Source organism: Dipodomys spectabilis, unplaced genomic scaffold (assembly GCF_019054845.1).
Source record: "Dipodomys spectabilis isolate Male_0828 unplaced genomic scaffold, ASM1905484v1 ptg000081l, whole genome shotgun sequence".
NCBI classification, from domain to species: Eukaryota; Metazoa; Chordata; class Mammalia; order Rodentia; family Heteromyidae; genus Dipodomys; species Dipodomys spectabilis.
Window position 1 is genome coordinate 14,399,893 of NW_024870758.1, and position 19,473 is coordinate 14,419,365.

Sequence of the window (19,473 nt, forward strand, 5' to 3'; positions counted from 1 at the left end):
CTGTGCTCTTTAGTAAAGCTCTTATTGGAAGACAGACCTCATAAAAGTTATCTTTCAATTTATTATTATTGTCACCATTAGAAATTAGTCTTAAATACAGATGAAATTTTTTATATTTGAATAAGATTATATTTTCTGTTCTCTGAAAGCATTTTTACTAAAGGTTACCATTGATCCTGTTGGCAATAAAAGTACACTTAGAAAACAAATTATAAAGGTCCTGTGGTGAAGGAATACCTTCTACAGTATTCACTGCTTAGGTTCTTGAATTTTATGGATAAAAATCAGTATTTGGTTTGTTGGTTGTAGGGCTGAACTGGGCTCAGAGTCCCGCAGCTCTTCAGCTCAAGGCTAGCACTCTAACACTTGAGCCACAGCACCACTTCCAGCTTTTTCTGCTTATGTGGTGCTGAGGAATTGAACCCAGGGCCTCATGCATGCACAGCAAGCACTCTACCACTGAGCCACCTTCCCAGCCCCTAATACAGTAACTTTTACAGAGCACATTGACAAACAGGGAAAAGAAAACTAAATATAGGCAATTTCTATGTTAACTTTGTTTTAAAAACCAATTCTAAAAGTGAAGCAAATAAAACATCTCAAGAATTAGTAATATTAGGAATTAGGGAAGTATCCTTTAAATATCCATTTATAACTTAATGCTATTTCTGTATGCCCACCCATGTGTATCCATACACATGCACATATGCAAATTATGAATGTGAACAGAATACTGTTGGTGGCTAGTCTGTTCCAAGGAAAAAGGCACCCATTTTTTTCTTCATCAGATTCAACTCAACTACCTCCATCTTCAGGGCTCACAGCTTGTGGTCTGGTACCAGCTTAGCTTATTGGGGAAGACTTTCCAGTCTTTGCTCCAACTGCGAGTAAGAAAAAAAAAAAGTTGCTTATGGTATCTTTTATAAAATGATCATTTTTCTAACTTCAATTTACTAACTTGTTCCAGAATATCAGCCAGCTTTTGATAATTTAACCACTAAATGTTTAATGCATTATTTACTTTATTTTAAAAAAAAAACTCATAACAACTGCCCTTGACATTAGATTAAATACAAAACATCTTGGCTGAAAAACTAAACTAAATGAAACACTGATTTAACATACAAAACATTTCCCACAAGCTTCAACAGAACATAAGGTTTTTATACAGAACTATAAAATATATTCTCCAGATAATGCCTATTTGAGGCTAAGTGGTTCAGAAAAAAAGCAATCTCTAGATTTCCCTCCATTTATAAAAATACGCACTAATTTAGGTTCCTCCTTGAATAACTCCAAGAACTCAAAGTACTTTGGGGGCAGACCTCCTCTATGATTTAAATTCTTGACTCCTTGGGAGCCCTCTAAAGTAACTTGTCATCTTCTAGTCATCTCTTTTCTCATGTCTCATCTCTTGGCAGTGGACCAGTACACTGGAGAGTCCATTTTCACTTTCTCCATGTACACTACCACATGCATGGCATCCAATTATCTAATTTCTAGCAGTTTAAGTTGTATTATCTCAATAGATTTATTCAACCAACAAACACTTTTTGAATTCAACTATGTCAAACGCTGTGTTAGGTCTTGGAAATACGCAAGGAAATAAATGATTCCTACCTTTAATGGTTTAGAAGAATGCCTTCATTTTTTTTTTTTTTTTTTTACTGTCCATAACAGCAGGTTCAACCATGGTCAGAGATTCCTCACTTTTTCTTTGTTTTGGGGAAACAGGACTCTTTGTTGTACTTCATCTCCTTTTATTTTGAAAAATCATTGTGCTTCTGTTTAGAAGCACTTTAAACTGCAGCTCTCAAATGCTAAATCAAATGTTACCACTTCGATAGTTTTCTTTGACACCCTATAGCTGTTATAACTTAGCATATTGCATTACAGTTAACAGGAGCTAATGTACAAAGAGACTTAAATTTTTCTAGTTATAATCATCTCAATAAATATATACTTGGGAAAAGAAAAAGAATGACAAGATTTCTGTGTTGTTACTGTAGGTAAACTGAATTCCTAAAGAAGAAAAACTAGGATTTTTTTTACTTGTATCAGATTTCTACTCTTTTGTCCAGCCAGTATACCTAATTGTTGTCTTGAAAACTAAAGAAAATAATAAGTATGTCTTCAGCCATATGATCTTTATATTACTTGTACAGATGCTTATAATAACCACCCTTTCTTGTTTGTAAGATACAAATGCACATTGAGATTCCCCAAGAATGCTTAGATAGAGGACTTTTTAAATAATGTTAACCTCAAACGACAACTTACTTGTCAAGTGCAAATTAAAGATAAAAAAAAATAACCGCTAAGGAAAACTTTCATCTATAAAGCTTTGCCATATGTGTGTGTGTGTGTGTGTGTGTGTGTGTGTATGCACGCTAGAGTATTTTGAAAATGTGCTCTGCTTATGGTCAGAGAAATTATGATTTCTACATTTAAATATGTCATTATTATTTAGCAGGCAGAAAAAAATAGACAGCGATTGCTAGTAAATAAGACTTTTTACTGGCTCATTCTAAAAGATTGGATTCAAATACAAATAATGCACTAGACCTTGTATGGAAATAGCAACAAAATTTAAGAAGCGATGAAATATTTAAGATGTTGATTGTTTTCTGAAAAAATCTGAATTAATATTTAAAGAATTGTATACCATATGCCTACTTCAGCATTTGGTATGTCCTCCTACCCTAATCTCTGTGAACATAGTCATTATTTCATGATAATATTTCATAAATATTTATATATTTTCAAAGAAGGTTGTTTTACCCTCATTCTTTAAATAAAATACTGAAGGATTTTCTTGGAGCCAACTATGACAGATGGGAAAAACTATAAATCTTTGCTAGAGAGATTTTTCAGAAAGATATGCTGTCCATGCTTATTTGTACTTACCACTGTACATAGCACTTCCACTAATGTCAGCACTCCTACCTGATTAGTAATAGCAGTAATAATGATAAGAACTCCTTTTAGTTGTACATATTTTTACACCTTACAAGCTTTTTGCTTGTTTTCTATTCTCACAATAAGCATGTCAATGATCTAATTATTTTCTAAGAACACCTTGGTTTATTTTCCAAAAAAAACACACACACAAAAAAAACAAAACATAACTCTATGTTATCTGGGCCTGGTGATTCATGGATGTAGAAACTAAGGCAGAAAGATCACGGCAGAAAAATCACAAGTTTGAAAGCAGCAAAAGCAAGTTAGACCTTGTCTCAAAATAAAATAAAAAGGATTGGAATATAGCTTAATGATACATTGCTTGGCTAGTAAGTGATAAGGCCCTGGGTTCAATTCCCAGTTCCATAAACCCTAAAGAAAAAACAATGGCAACAAAGTATATGTAGAAAGATGTACATCTCTGTTATATACAAAATAATGGAAATTCAAAACAAATGTCAAATTTTCATCAACATGGTTTGATAAATATGGTCAATTCATATACAACACAGTTAAAAATACAATTTTAAAATGTGTACATCAAGAAGGAAAAAGTACTGTGTTATCAGGCGATGACAAGACCAGCATCATAATGTTTTAGCACTGCAGTTACTACTATGGAAACATTCCTGTATATTTGGGTGAGGCTTAATGCTAATTTGATTGAATTTAAGGTTTATTTTGATGGCACCAATTATTTCTGATCTTTGGTGACATTGGTAGTCATTTTAAAAATTTATATCTTATTTTAAACGTACATATTTAAAACATGTTTACATATGTTTGTATGCTTAAAATAAAATTATAGTTTAAAAGATATACTTACAAGGTATTTGTCAAACCCATGTATTACATGAAATAATGTACCACTTTTAAGGAGACTTCTTTTAAAAAGAAAATTAAGTTTTTCAATCAAATATGATTTTTACCTTCCCTCCCTCCTGCACCCTTTGGACATCTGGATCACAGCAGAGATTTCAAAGACTGCTATTTTCTGGACTGTCCCAAAGAGAGAACTCAATTTAGGTTAGGTAGGACCCACGTATTGGCTCATTTGAGATTTGCTGGATTTTTCTTTGTTTTTCTCCAGAAGATTCTATTGTGTAGCTTGAGTTAAGAAACACAGTACAATTATAAATAATAACAGAAATCTCATATATTTAAATATCAAATTCTCTGAATTTTTATTTGAAGCATAATACCTACGAAAAGGATGCTATTTTAAAGGCTGATCTAATTTAAGGAATCCCAAGTACAAAATATATTAGAATGACAGAAATTATTAATCACTATTTTCTTCACTATTAAAAGTAATGACAAATAGAGTGTTGGTGAGAGATGAACACTATCACACACTATAGAAATGTAAATAGAAGGTTTATTGATCTACTTCACTAAAAAGTAGCTTGAAAATAAATATTCAGAGCTTTCAAATATAGAAACCTTTTGGTCCCAGGCAGTCCTTTTACAACAATTGTTCCTTAGAAAGTAATTGGGGAAAATAGCAAGATACAACAATAATATCATAATGCTACCTATAATAGTAAAAGATTGAAAAATGTTCATGATTATACTATGGCATAATAATGCATGATACTATAAAATGATTGTATAGCCATATATGAGTTAACATGAGTGATATTCACAGTGTATTCACAAATGAGAAAACTAAAATATCATTATAACACGATTCTACGTTATTCAAAAAATATGTGATAATACGATTATACATGTATATCTGGATATGTAAATACATCCAGAATGCTATATGCTAAAATATGAATAATTATCATAATAACTGTCTTTTATTTTCTAGTTTATGCTTTTATTCACATTCTAGATTTGAGGGAACTTTTGCTCATTAAAAGCAAGGTTAGAAATAGCAAAAAAAAGCATTTTAAATGAAAAAATGTATGTTGACAAATTGAAGCTTTGTTGCCTTATTAACATATAGTAATTATACAAAATAATGGGTTTCACTGTGGAGTGTAAAATGTTATTTTGGTCATTTCCTTCTCATCATCCTCTCCCATCCTGCTACCTTCATTCCTCTTCCCAAATAGTCCTCCAATGACTTTTATGACTTTTTAAAATCTAAATTGCAAATGAAAGAAAATGCTAAGTATTTGTCTTTCTGAAATTGACTTATTTTTTCTAAAATGGTCATTTCTAGCTCCAAAAAACTGATGGAACATGATCTCATTTCTTTCATGAGGAGAAATACTTCATTTTGTTTATATATCACATTCTTTTTATTCTTTTATTCAACATTCTGTATATATACCATATTGTTTTTGTTCTTTTATTCAGTAATGGGCCTAGACTGATTTTATAATTTGGTTATTGTGAATAGAGCTTCAGTAAAAATAGGTGTGGCAGATGTCTCTATTGTCTGCTGTCTGATTTATTCAAGTGCATATCCAGGAATGATATGACAGGAAGTTCTATTTTTAGTTTTGTGGAAAATCTCCATACAGGCTTCTATAATTCTATAATTCCATACGGGCTTCTATAATTCTTCTGTAAATGACTACACTATTCAACCAACATCTGCATTTCTACTAGCAAGATATAAGGATTTCTTCCCCCCAAACATGCTTGCAAGCATTTGTTGTTTGCTTTTTTTAATTTAATTTTGACTTAATATACATTTGTAGTATGAGGAGGCTTTGCTGTTGTTTGCTTTCTTAATGATAGCCTTTGTAAATGGGTTACTGAATCACGGTAGTTTGTTTATTGTTTAGTGTCCATACTGAGGAAGTGAGGATTGAGCTCTGGGCCTTGTGTCTTGCTTGACTTTTTTGCTCAAGAATGGTGCTTGAACACTTGACACACACTTCCACTTCTAACTTTTTGGTGGTTAATTGGAGATAAGAGTCTTGTGGATTTTTCTGCCTAGGCTGGCTTCCAACTAGGATCCTCAGATCTTAGCCTCCTGCATAGCTAGAATTACAAGGGTAAGCCAGCAGTAACTGGCTCAATGTAGCTTCATTTACATTTCTTTGATCCCAAAACCTGTTGAACTTTTTTTCATGTGTTTATTAGCCATTTGTAATTCTTTTAAGAACTGTGTGTTCAATGGATTTGTCCTTTTTTAACTGGATTATTTAGGGGTTTTCATTTTTGTGTTCTTTATATAATCTTTGATACTAATCCCTAGTCAAGTGAATAGTGACAAAAATATCCTCCTTTTTGAAGGCTATCTCTTCACTTCTGTAAATTCTGTTCAGAAAATATTTAATTTAATGCAATCCCATTTGTCAATTCTTGCACTTGTTTTCTGAGCTATTGACATCCTTTATCTTGAAGTGTTTCTTTCCCCCATTTTCCTCAAGTAGTTTCACAGTATCAGGCCTTACACTGTTTTTTCAACTGTCTTGAATTAATATTTGTGCAGGTTGAGAGATGGGAATATACTTCCAGTCTTTTACATATGGCTACTCATTTTTCCCAACATTTTATAAGTTGTCTTTTCTGCAGTATATATTTTTAGCATCTTTGTAAAAAAAAAATCAGGTGGCTGTAGTTGCTGGCATTTAGTTCTGGGGTACTCTGTTCTGTTCCATTGGTCTACATTTCTGTTTTGGTGTCAGTACTGTGTTGTTTTGTTACTATGGCTCCATATGATTTAAACTCAAACATTATGATGTCTGTAGTATGACTTTTTTCTAAGGATTGCCTTGGCTATGCTTTGGCTACTGTGCTTTTATATAAGCGTTGGAGTAAGTTTTGTTCTATTTCTATGAAGAATTTCCTTGGAATTTTGATGGAGATTGCATTGAATCTATAGATTGTTTTCAGTCATATGTCCATTTTCACGATATTAATTCTGCAAAACCATGAATATAGAAGGTCTCTTTATCTTGTCTTCAGTTTTTTTTTCAGTGTCTTATAATTTTCATTATAGGGGTCCTGTACCTTATTTTTCAGGTTTATTCTGAAATGGGTGTTTTAGACTATTGAATGGAATAATTTTCCTCATTTTACTGTCAGCGTGTTCATTATTGGTTTATTGGCAAACTACTGATTTTTTTTAATTTTTTTGGTAACCTGCTAATTCACTGACAGTGTTTGTCAGACCTAAGAAGTTTATTGATGGAGCTATTGGGAACTTATAAGTATAAGGTTATATCATCTACAAATAGGGATAATTTGACATGTTGTTTTTCTATTTGTATTCCTTTTCTTTTCCTTGCCTTACTAGCTAGGAATTGAAGCAATATATTAAGTAAGAGGGGAGAGAGTGGATAGCCTTGACTCATTTCTGATTTTAGAGGGACTGCTTTCGGGTTTTTGTGTAATATTAGCTACTGTTTTTTGTTGTTGTTGTTTGGTTGGGTTTTTTTATATATAGTCATTGTGATGTTGAGATTGGATTCTTGTGTTTTGGGTGCTTCGAGATTTTCATCATTAAAAGATGTGGGTTCTTCTTAAAGGGTTTTTTCCCTGTATCTATTGAGATGATCATCTGAATTTTATCTTTGATTCTATTCATATGTTGTATTGCATTCATTGATTTGAGTATGTTGGGTCATCTTTGCATCACTGGAATAAAATCAACTTGATAAGAGTGAATGGTCTTTTTAATGTGTGTTGGATCTGGTTTCTAAGTATTTTTATTTAAGATATTTAAATCCATGTTCATCAAGGAGAGTAGTTTATCATTTTCTTGTGTGTGTGTGTGTGTGTGTGTGTGTGTGTGTGTTTAGCCAGTTTGAAGATTAGGTAATAACTTGCTTAGTAAAATGAGTTGGTAGTGCTACTTCCCTTTCTAGGTTATGAAACATTTTGAAGAGCCTGGTATTGGTTCTCTAAAAGGCTGATAGAGTTCAGCAGTCTGTCGGTTTCTGGGCTTTTTTTCCTGTTACTTTCATCTATCCAGTTGAATAATCTACAACAGATTCTCCCATCTTTACCTTCTTAGTTATGAAAAACAAACCATTTGGTATTCAACAACAGCTATTTTTTAATGTACCAACCCTTCTCAATATGTTTATTTTCAAAGTATGTTAAATCCCATTATCATCTCTGGTACAATTAATCCATTTACAGTCAATGGATGTAACATGTAAGAAATAAACTATGTCGTAATGTCTGTAATTTATAACTGGGTTTCTCCCTCTTCTTTTTTTTAATTTTAGGAAGTTCCGGCCCATCGTCCTCCATAGCCATAGCAGGCACCAACCATCCTGCCATTACAAAGACAACATCTGTTCTCCAAGATGGAGTCATAGTCACCACTGCAACTGGAAACCCACTGCCGAGTCAGCTGCCTCTTGGGAGTGATTTTCCTTTTGTTGGCCAGGAGCACGCACTTCATTTTCCATCCAACAGCACTTCAAACAACCATCTTCCACACCCCTTGAACCCCAGCCTCCTCAGTTCTCTACCTATCTCTTTGCCAGTGAATCAACAGCATCTCCTAAACCAGAATCTATTAAATATCCTCCAGCCTTCAGCAGGAGAAGGCAAGTCTGAGATCAACCTCCACCCTTTAGGTTTTCTCAACCCGAATGTAAACGCTGCTTTAGCTTTTCTCTCCGGTGACGTGGATGGGCAGGTATTGCAGCCTGTTCACTTTCAACTTTTAGCAGCCCTGCTTCAGAACCAAGCCCAAGCAGCTGCCATGCTTCCCCTGCCATCTTTCAATCTGACCATCTCAGATCTTTTGCAACAACAAAATACCCCTTTACCCTCATTAACACAGATGACAGCCCCACCAGACCATTTGCCAAGCAATCAGTCAGACAACAGCAGAGCTGAGACCCTTTTAACCAACCCCCTGGGGAATCCTTTACCAAGCTTTACAAGCAGTGACACTACTTTTAATCCCCTGTTCCTCCCAGCTGTCACTGGGGCCTCAGGATTAATGGCCTTGAATCCCCAGCTGTTGGGAGGTGTCCTGAACTCGGCATCGGCCAACACCGCTAATCATCCAGAGGTTTCCATAGCAACCTCCTCCCAGGCAACCACTACCACAACCACTACATCATCAGCAGTGGCAGCACTGACTGTCTCAACACTTGGTGGGACAGCAGTGGTGTCAATGGCAGAAACATTGCTGAATATATCTAATAATGCTGGGAATCCACCTGGGCCAGCTAAACTCAACAGTAACTCTGTGGTGCCACAGCTACTTAACCCTCTACTGGGGACAAGTCTGCTTGGTAAGTTAAATTTTTTCACAATTTTTTTTTAAAAAAAGAAACGTTTTTCTAATTCTATTTTCTCCTTTTTAAAAACTCCATTTTGTCACACTATTTTTTTTTAAAAAATGTTTTTGTTATGTCACAGCTTGCTTAAGGAACTAAAAATAACACCACCCACACAAAACCATAGTTAAACAAACATGAAAATGACTTTTTCCTTTTTCCCCTGTTCTAGCAATACTAAATGCCATTTTAATCTGCTTTCTCTTATCTCCTAATTCTGATGCCACTTAAATCTAGCCTACCCCTCATCTTTTAAACCAAGTATATTTTTCCAAAAAAATAAATAAATAAAGCACAGGTACATCTTTAAAATAACTTACATCTCACTTTTAGTTAGTGTGGCATCACAGGGTTAGTATGAGCAGCTGCACTGTGGATGGAAATAGTTTGAAGATGTATTTTCCAGGTGAATCCTAAATAAACAAAATTAAATACTTAACCAGAAAAGCAAGAAACAAGGCAAAAAAAATCACTCAAACCTAAAATCCATACACATTCAAGGACAAAGTCCCTCTGCCTGCTGCTAGATATCCTCAATCAGAATTAATTTTTCAGACCTCTGTACCTTTAAAAAAAAGTCATTTATATACATTATTCTATCACAAAAAATGTTAGAATATAACTTCAGGTACATTAGCTGAGGCGGTATAAGCTAGAATATAATGTTTAGAGATGCTATCCATAAAAAAAAGACTGGAAATTGAAATAAATGTTCATGATGCTTTTCAAGGGCATCTTCAATATGTAAACTCTTTTACTTATTTATGTTCCTACATTTATGGATACCTTTATAGTATGCCACAATTAGTTTTGTCTTGTTTGGAACTCATTTTAGTAAAATAACTTTAAAAACTACAGATTTATATATCTCATGTTATAAGACAATCTCTATTGTCTTCAAAGTAAGTACTGTTATAGTTAAAATAATTTCAGTAATTTCCAATTTTGAATTTTACATACAAATTATTAATGCTATTCACTAATGTTATTAAATTAATGTTTTAATGACTATGTCAATGAATTCCTTGATATTATTAGTTGTTTTTAAATTTTAAGTTTAGATGACCAACCTTTTACTCCTGAACAAAGTACACATTTCTAAACTAAATTTGTAATTTCACTTGGTGGTATTTATTCATTATTGTGTTTTAACAATGAAATTCTGTAAATAAGACTTGAGAAATACATATAATTGGTAAAACATTTTAGGACAAATCTCAATTTTCCACATTGACCTTCTAATAAAAATATTCTAATAAAAAATTAATGTAAGGAATCCTATGTTACTGAACCTTAATGCCTAAGATTCAACTAATGAGCAACTAAGGTTGCTAATGCATAAGGTTCAACTAATAGAGCAAAATCTCAGTAACTTAAAAGCTAATTAGGTGAGATAAAACTAATAAAGGTACTCTTTCCTTACCACTTACTACTTTGACAAAGAAAGAAATTGCCCATTAAAGTTTAGCTGTTAGCTTTTGTTTCAGGCAGGCATAGAATCATGGAAGAATCGCATTGACATGTTTTTATGTTTTTCAAACTATAGGTGATATGTCATCGATAAACAATACTTTGAATAACCATCAGCTGAGTCATCTACAGTCACTGTTAAACAACAATCCGATGTTTCCTCCAAGTCAGCAACAGCAGCAACTTCTCCAGGGCTACCAGAGTCTTCAAGCCTTCCAAGGACAGTCTGCAATCCCCTGCCCGGCTAACAATAATCCTATGGCTTGTCTGTTTCAGAACTTTCAGGTACTCTCCTTCTGTAGGTGACTTTAGTAGCAAATAATGTCTCGGTTTATTTAAAAATGTAAATGAGGGAAAGGGGTGATGAATATAGGTTATATGTTTTTTATCTCTATGCAGCACTATTTTTCCATAATATTGGGTATTATTAAACATCCTTCTTTCAAGTGAAGTTACTTTTATTTTGTCAGAAACAGTAATCGCTTGCAGCTGTAAGAGCTAGTGTTAGCCTCTGGAACCCTTTTGTGTTTCACATGGATCTCATGATTAAGACCCACTAAACCTCCCTCTTCAGCGCCATCCTCCCCCGCCCTCCCTGGCTTAGCTTCATGGTCTTCTCTTAGTTCCACAAAGTGAATGAATTTCTGATATATTACAGAGTGAGATGAAAGGGGAGCATTAAATAAAGATAAGGAGAAAATATAGAAGATTTTAAATATATATGTACCCTCTTTTTGATACAGAGACTTACTACGTAGCCCAGACTGGCTTTAATTTTGTATTTCTCTTGCCCTGGCCTACTGTGTTCTGAAATTACTATAGAGAGAGAGATCTAGATCTAGAGTGGGTAGTGAAACAAACCAAGAAGTGAATAGTAAAACAAGTAGCAGGCATAAAAATTTCAATCTCTGTACTTTCAAAGGTTTTCTGTTTGGGTGACGATGATACTTGGGGATTGAATTTAGAGCCTTGTACTTGTTTGGCAAATACTGTGTGCCCCAGTCCTTTTTCTTTTTTTAGATAGAGTCTTTTGCTACCTTTCCCCTAGCTGACTTCACTGATCCTCCTATCTCTGCTTCCCAAGTAGCTGGGCTTATAGACAGGTACTACCATGCCTGGTTGATCAAAAATATTATAAATGAAGTTAAAGTACCAACTAGCAGAAAATACTTTCTATAAAAGTACATGTAAATAATTGACCCTATACTAGAAAAAGACCACCTATAAACCAAGGAGGAAAAGGTAATTGATTAGTAACCCAAGCAATGCTAGGAACCAGATAATTTATAGAAAAATGAAAGAAAATATTTTTAAACCATAAGAAGAGTCAGTTATACAGATAACAGCCCCATGTACATCACATTAGTGACATCCATTGCTTTCAACAGCGTGAGGAAATAGATCCTCACAAATTGTTGTTGAACCAGCATTGAGCTACATACCCAGTATAATTCAGTTCATTTGTATGATTATTTGGAAGTATATAAAGTTTTTTTTAAGTATTTGTATTCTTTGGCCGGCAGTTCAGCTTTGTGTTTCTATATAAAAGAAGTTGTCAGATGTGAGCCAAAGAGCACATGTCGAAATTGTTCATTACAACATGGGTTGTGATGTCATAAACTCTGATCCCTGTCTATCAATATGGGTATAGTGGTATGTTATGGTATATCTATTTTTCTAATAGTTTTGTGGGAGGGTTTGTAGATACGCTGTTTTTGTTTTTTGACAGATTGTGGTTCCAACTCAGGACTTTGTTCTTGCTAGAGTTGCTCTCTACCACCCAAGCCATTCCCCAGCCCTCTTGGCTTTCATTATTTTTCAGATAAGTTATGAGTTTTTGCCCAGGCTGATCTTGGTTGCAATCCTTCTATGTACATTTCCCACATAATTGGAACCACAGTCACATGCTATGATACCTGATTTATTTGTTATGATGAGGGCTTGCCAATTTTCTACCCAAGTTGGCTTTAAACTTCAGTCCTCCCAATCCTCACCTTTTAAGTACCTAGAATTATAGGTATCAGCCACCATGCCCAGTCCTACTTAATAATTTAAAAGATTACATAGACATAGAAAGATCTTTAGTATGACACCACTGTAGTACTTTACTTCTAGAACAGAATTACACTTTAATTCCATGGAATTAGAGTAGATTAGGAAAGAAGACAAACTAGACATTCACCTACATACTTTAATAGATTACAATGTCTTCAGTAGCCAAGGATTTGGCTCAAGTGATAGAGTGTCTACCTAGCAAGCATGAAGCCCTCAGTTCAAACCCAGCACTATCAAGGTGGGGAGGGAGGAATACCCTCATGATGCTCTCCAGTACTGGTTACTTCTAAGACAGGAAATAAGATCAAATTTGAATGGGAAAATGGATTTGGGGAGGGATTGAGAGGAAAATGCTTTTTTTTTAAATCATTTTAAACTTAAAACAATATACATGTAATTTTAAAAATTCACAAAGGAAGATAAACCCAAGTACTTACTAAGAAAACAAGATAGGGCTTGAAGATAATCCATTGGGCTTAGCCATTCAGCCAGGGGTTGTGACTGTGGTGGTAGATTCATTCTGGATGGAGCTTTCAGAGCAGCAGTCAGACTGCAGGGATGGCCTGGTGAATGAACATTACGAACGAAACTAAGAACAGAAGACAAATAGGGCAGTGCTCCTAGGGACAAGTTAGATTGAACATACTTTTTTTTTGTCGGTCATGGGGCTTGAACTCTTGGCCTGAGCACGCTGTCCCTCAGCTCTTCAACTCAAGGCTAGTGCTCTACCACTTGAGCCACAGAGCCATTTCCCACTCTTTCTGTTTATGTGGTGCTAAGAAATTGAACACAGAGCCTCATGCATGTGAGGCAAACGCTCTGCCACTGAGCCACCTGCCCAGCCCCTTGAATACATTTTTAAAAACATAGATTCCGTGCACACAATCATATGTTAAAAAGAAGAACCCAAAAAGTGAGAGGGGCAACACAAGTAAGACAAGGAAAAACAGAGGAGCTAGGGTCTCAGGAGAACTGATGAATGGAGAGTTCACTCACCAAGAACATAGGAGTACTTACTCCAGGAAGCAGGAGCCTCTTACGATACACTTAGGCATCATTATAGAGCATGTCCACTTTAAGGAAGCAAAGAATACTGGAGTCCAAGAAATCATGAGAATTTTTAGCTGTAATTGCATTTTCTCTATTAAATAAGGTTATTGACCAAGATCAGTAGTTACAGGAGATGGTAGAAGAAGTAGAAGACGATTTGAATAACTGGAAAATGAGACTCCTAGATCTCTCTACGTCACAGAACTATAGGATAAACAAAGGCCCTCAGTGCAGGTGGGAAGCCATGGGTTCCTATCAAGATACACCTTTACTGCAAGACACATAGTTGAAATGATCCAAGTTTGGGATTTTTATCCCTTACATGTAGACAAGGGGGTAATACAACAAAGTGGTTTATATGCTGTCTAATAGCAAGTTCAGTGGGAAGAATATTGAAGCAGGAAGGGAAGGATTTTTTGGAGAGGATCATTTGGAGTAGCGAGAGAGAGGGGGGGGGAGAGGGAGGGAGAAAGAAAGGGAGGAGAGAGAGAGGAAGAGAAAGAGAGGGAGAGAGAGAGAGAGAGAGAGAGAGAGAGAGAGAGAGAGAATGAATGTGCAGCTTCATCTTGGAGCCTGGGCACTGTACCTGAGCATTTTTCCCCTCAAGGCTAACACTCTACCACTTGGCCACAGCCTACTTCTGGCTTTTTTGTGGTTAATTGTAGTATCATGAACTTTTCTGCCCTGGCTGGCTTGGACCAACATCCTCGGATCTCTATCTCCTGAGCAGCTACGATGACAGGTTTGAGCCACTGTCATCCAGTTTTGGAGCAGTAATTCTTAAATGAGTGTTAATTAAATTAGAAAAAGCTCAAGGATTTTTCAGGCCTGCACTCATCCTTCCTGTACTGAAATTTTATATGCTTGCTCCCCTCACCTCTTTCCAGTAAGCCCTGCCATTGTGGACAGTGTATGACTGTCCCTCAGCCAGTGCCCAGATAAGGCTGAGGAGAAGATGTTACTACCCCAGCTGAAGACTTCAAAAATTTAGTCTCAAATCAAAATACTTCATTTTAAAAAAGTGTTAATTTTTTTCAAGTAATGGGGTTTGAACTCAGAGCCTAGTGCTTGTTCAGCTTGTTTGGCTGTCAGATCATTTAAACCAAGCCTCCTCCCTGGCTTTTTGCTGGTTATTTTAGAGATTTAGTCTCATGGATTTTTCTGCCTGAATTGGCTATGAACTGTAATCCTTTAGATCTCAGCCTCCTGAGTAGCTAGGATTACAGGTGTGAGTCCTTACCACTTGACTTATTTGGCTCATTTTTATCTCATATTACATTTCACTTAGTTAAGTGAAAACACCAGTATGTTAGAAATCATTTTTCAATACTTACTTCCTCTGATTTGCTTATCTATGCCTTGAATCTTACATTGCAAAGGCCTTTAAGTAAGTAGAGTCATCACCTGAAGGCTCCTGTGTTCAACCGCCTCAAATTTCATTTCTCTAGGGAATGTTTAGCAGTGATAAAATGAAAGTCTACTGCATTATTTCAACCAAAGAAACAATATCCAGATACTACTAAGGTGTATATTACTAAGACATAAGCTTTTCTATGCAGAGTACTTTTCTTTTCTTTTTGAATCTTGCTCTTTATCTTTCCTTTCTTGTTAGACATTTACCTTTTGGTAAATCTTAAAATTATGGTCTTTCTCTTTGAGGCTTTTAATGTTTTTCCCCTCTCTCCTTCTCCCTCTCTTCTCCACTCCCTCCCCCCCTCTCTCTTCCTCTCTCCCTTTCTCTGCTTTCTTTCTATTTCTTCAAGGTGAGAATGCAAGAAGACACAGCTCTCCTAAACAAAAGAATAAGCACTCAGCCAGGGCTCACATCAATTCCTGAGAATCCACATACAACACTCCCACCTTTCCAAGATAGTCCCTGTGAGTTGCAACCAAGGATTGACCCATCTCTTAGTCAGCAGGTGAAGGATGGCCAAAATGATGCCTCTGTGGATGCCATTTACAAAGCCGTTGTCGACGCAGCCAGCAAAGGGATGCAGGTTGTCATCACCACCGCGGTCAACAGTACAACTCAGATCAGCCCTATTCCAGCCCTGAGTGCCATGAGTGCCTTCACTGCCTCAATTGGTGATCCATTAAATCTCTCCAGTGCTGTCAGTGCGGTCATTCATGGACGGAACGTGGGAGGCATTGATCACGATGGCAGGCTGAGGAATGCAAGAGGGGCTCGGCTACCCAGGAATGTAGACCATGGTAAAAACTCCAATGAAGGAGACGGGTTTGAGTATTTCAAGTCAGCAAGTTGCCACACATCCAAAAAACAGTGGGATGGGGAGCAAAGCCCCAGAGGAGAGAGAAGCAGATGGAAGTATGAGGAATTCTTAGATCATCCAGGCCATATCCACAGCAGTTCTTGTCACGAAAGGCCCAACAATGTCTCTACACTGCCATTTCTGCCTGGGGAACAGCATCCAATACTGTTACCACCACGAAACTGTCAAGGAGAAAAAATTCTGGAGGAAAATTTCAGGTATAATAACTACAAAAGAACTATGATGAGTTTTAAGGAGAGACTAGAGAACACTGTGGAACGATGTGCACACATTAATGGAAACAGACCTCGACAGAGTCGGGGATTTGGGGAGCTGCTAAGCACTGCAAAGCAAGACCTGGTCCTAGAGGAGCAATCTCCAGGTTCCTCAAATAGTTTGGAGAGTTCTCTGGTCAAAGACTACATCCATTACAATGGAGACTTTAATGCCAAAAGCATGAATGGGTGTGTGCCTAGCCCGTCGGATGCTAAAAGCATTAGTAGTGAAGATGACCTAAGGAATCCAGACTCCCCCTCTTCAAATGAGTTGATACACTATAGACCAAGGACGTTCAACGTTGGCGACTTGGTCTGGGGCCAATTCAAAGGACTGACTTCCTGGCCTGGAAAATTAGTAAGAGAAGACGACGTTCACAGTTCATGTCAACAAAGCCCCGAGGAAGGGAAGGTATACCAATCTTTATCCATTGTCAAATACTAACCTTTGTTCAGATATCAATTATTGTTTTTTGTTATCATCACTTTGGATTCTTTGGATTTGCATTTAAGATTCTTCATGACTCATTGAGGTCTCACAAGCTTCTGGAGCATAAAATGAAGAGGGGATGGTTATAGTCACCAAAATGTCATATGGACAAGGGGTGAGTTATGAAGCATTTATAGATCCCACTAGATTCAGGGTGGCTCTAACCCAAGGACTGGATTTTCTGAATTTTGTCAACTCTGCCTTCCTTCTCTGCAGGTACCTAATTCTTCATTCTATAAACAGAGAAGGAAGGCGAGAGTCTGGCTGGGGAAAAATATGGTAGCCAGTGGAGGTACAGGAATGTGTCAGGGATAGGAGACCTTCCAGTGACCGGAAGTGCTGAGGGACAGCTCTCCTCCATGAACTACACGCTACATTCATTTCTGGATGCCTAAGATAACATCTGAGTTCAGAATGAGCTGTCTCCTTTCAGGAAACGTTCTGGGCCTTATAACATATGGAAAAGTGTAATCCCATAGTCTGGTTCTACTTAACACAATCTGATCATATAAATTAAATGAAAACTTCTCCATGAAACTACCATTCAATTTAGAAGAAATTAGTAGGGCTTTACTTATCTCTCCACCCCCTCACCCCCATTACAAATGGTATAATTGGCTCACAGGCAAGAAATATACAAATGTTTAAAGCAGATAGAAAAATTTATGTTTGAGCAGAAGGAAATAATGTTCTCCTTATATGATAGAGAAATGTAAATTTTCATCCTGTTAGGTAATAAAACTTAGTCTTAGGAAGAAAAATATGTATATATGTGTATATATATATATATATATACACATATATATATATATATATATATATATGTTTCTTAAAGAGAACATTATATAACACTGCTTCAGCTCTGTCCAAACTTTGGTTGGCATTTAGGTTTAATAACAGGAAACCAAAAGCATTTTTCCAGCACAATAAAAGAATTGTCTTTGTTCGAAAGACAAGGAAGTCTTTAAACCCTTGCTTCCAATGCTCAATATATACTTGTCAGGGACACTCTGGGCATACTGTTTCTACATTTGATAAGAAAATGAATTCCATACTCCTATTCACAAAGTACTTTATTCTCTATACTCAGACCAGAAAACATTTTTTAGGTTGATAAATGTGAATATTTTTGACAGCTTATTCAAAAATAATTAGAAGCAGAAAAAGTGAGCTTTTGTACCATAAATGGACCTGCTACAAATACAAGATATAGACTGAAATGTCTTACAACTTCTATGCAAATGAACCAAGTCATTCTCATGTGCCATTAAAAACAAACAAAAACCCACCTTAACTAAAGATTATGGCCCCCTTTTTCCTTGAAAATAGCCTTCCAAAACTAAATGTGCTTTTAACCCATTTATATTTCATACACATGCACTTTAACACATTTATCATTAGAAAATGACTGAATCTTCTTATTTAGGTGTACTCATGAAGTTGAGTTGTTCAGTTAGACTTTCTTATAAAAAATTCTAACAGTCTAAAAGCGTTTATTTTGCTTTACTCAAATAAGCAGCTAGTTCCTGTTCACTATAAAGTCACAATACTATAAAAATCCAAATTCTTATTCCTTATTTTAGACAATAGCTGAATTCCTACCACAAAGCATGAAACTAACTGCTTCTGAAAATTCAACTTCTCCTTTCATAGTCTAGTATTATGATTTTTGCATTCTCAAGTTAAGAGGTTGATATTGAGATACAAAAAAGTATTCTTAGAAAATAAATAAAATATAATTTAAAACATATTTTTGAAGTAGAAACTGAAAATGTGATACAAATTGGTGATAGTACACAAAATATTTCAATATAAGACCCTTAAAGCTCTAGGGCAGTTAGCATAAAAAAAAAAAACTTTGGATTTTCCATACAACCTACCTCACTTTTGCACGTAAGAGAAAAAAACATAGCCGGGCGCGGGTGGCTCACTCCTATAATCCTAGCTACTCAGGAGGCTGAGATCTGAGGATCACGGTTCAAAGCCAGCTGGGGCAGGAAAGTCTGTGAGACTCTTATCTCCAATAAACCACTCAAAAACTGGAAGTGGTGCTGTGGCTCAAGAGGTAGAGCGCTATCCTTGAGCTGAACAGTGCAGGGACAGCGCTCAAGCCCAAAGTTCAAGCCCCATGACCAAAAAAAAGAAAAAAAAACCAAGACAAGCATACTGCTTCGCAACACTGGGTTTTTCTTCTTAGTTCACAAAACAAAGGAAGGACTTCCTTATACTTTAGTGATGCCCATGTTGCCCTACAATATTCTCCTTTTCATAATATGAGAGAAGGTAAAATTTCAAACTGATCTCTCTGACTTCAGGTCAAGGGGCCATTATTAACATAGTAGTGACCCAGTTCTTCAGAAAACAATTGAACTATGTTCAATAACTGAAACAAAGCCTGATCTATTTGAGAGAGATATCTAGTAAAACAGTTTTTAATTAGTCCTCTTATCAAAGTGAACCAATTATGATGGAAATTTTATTTACATAGAACCCCTTAATGCTCAGCAATGTTAGATAAATAAAGCTTTAAAAATAAGGTTTCACCAGGTACAGGTGGCTCATGCCCCTCATCCTAGCTACTCAGGAGGCTGATGTCTGAAGATCACAGTTCAAAGCCAGCCCAGGCAGGAAAGTCTGTGACATTCTTATCTCCAGTTAACCACCCCAAACTCGGAAATGGAGCTTTGGTT

The 19,473-nt window shown here is 36.0% G+C and overlaps 1 protein-coding gene across 3 annotated transcripts in view; it reads left to right on the forward strand.

Annotated features, from left to right (window-relative positions):
• Mbd5 (methyl-CpG binding domain protein 5) overlaps positions 1–19,473 on the forward strand; it is a 141,338-nt gene that overhangs the window by 98,008 nt on the left and 23,857 nt on the right. For 2 of the 3 annotated variants that reach the window (XM_042683560.1, XM_042683561.1), the window contains 3 exons: positions 8,103–9,128; positions 10,720–10,928; positions 15,512–16,705. In XM_042683560.1, coding sequence (XP_042539494.1) covers positions 8,103–9,128; positions 10,720–10,928; positions 15,512–16,705 — 2,429 coding nt within the window. The remainder of the gene's footprint in view (positions 1–8,102; positions 9,129–10,719; positions 10,929–15,511; positions 16,706–19,473) is intronic. The other variant, XM_042683562.1, reaches the window with a different exon arrangement.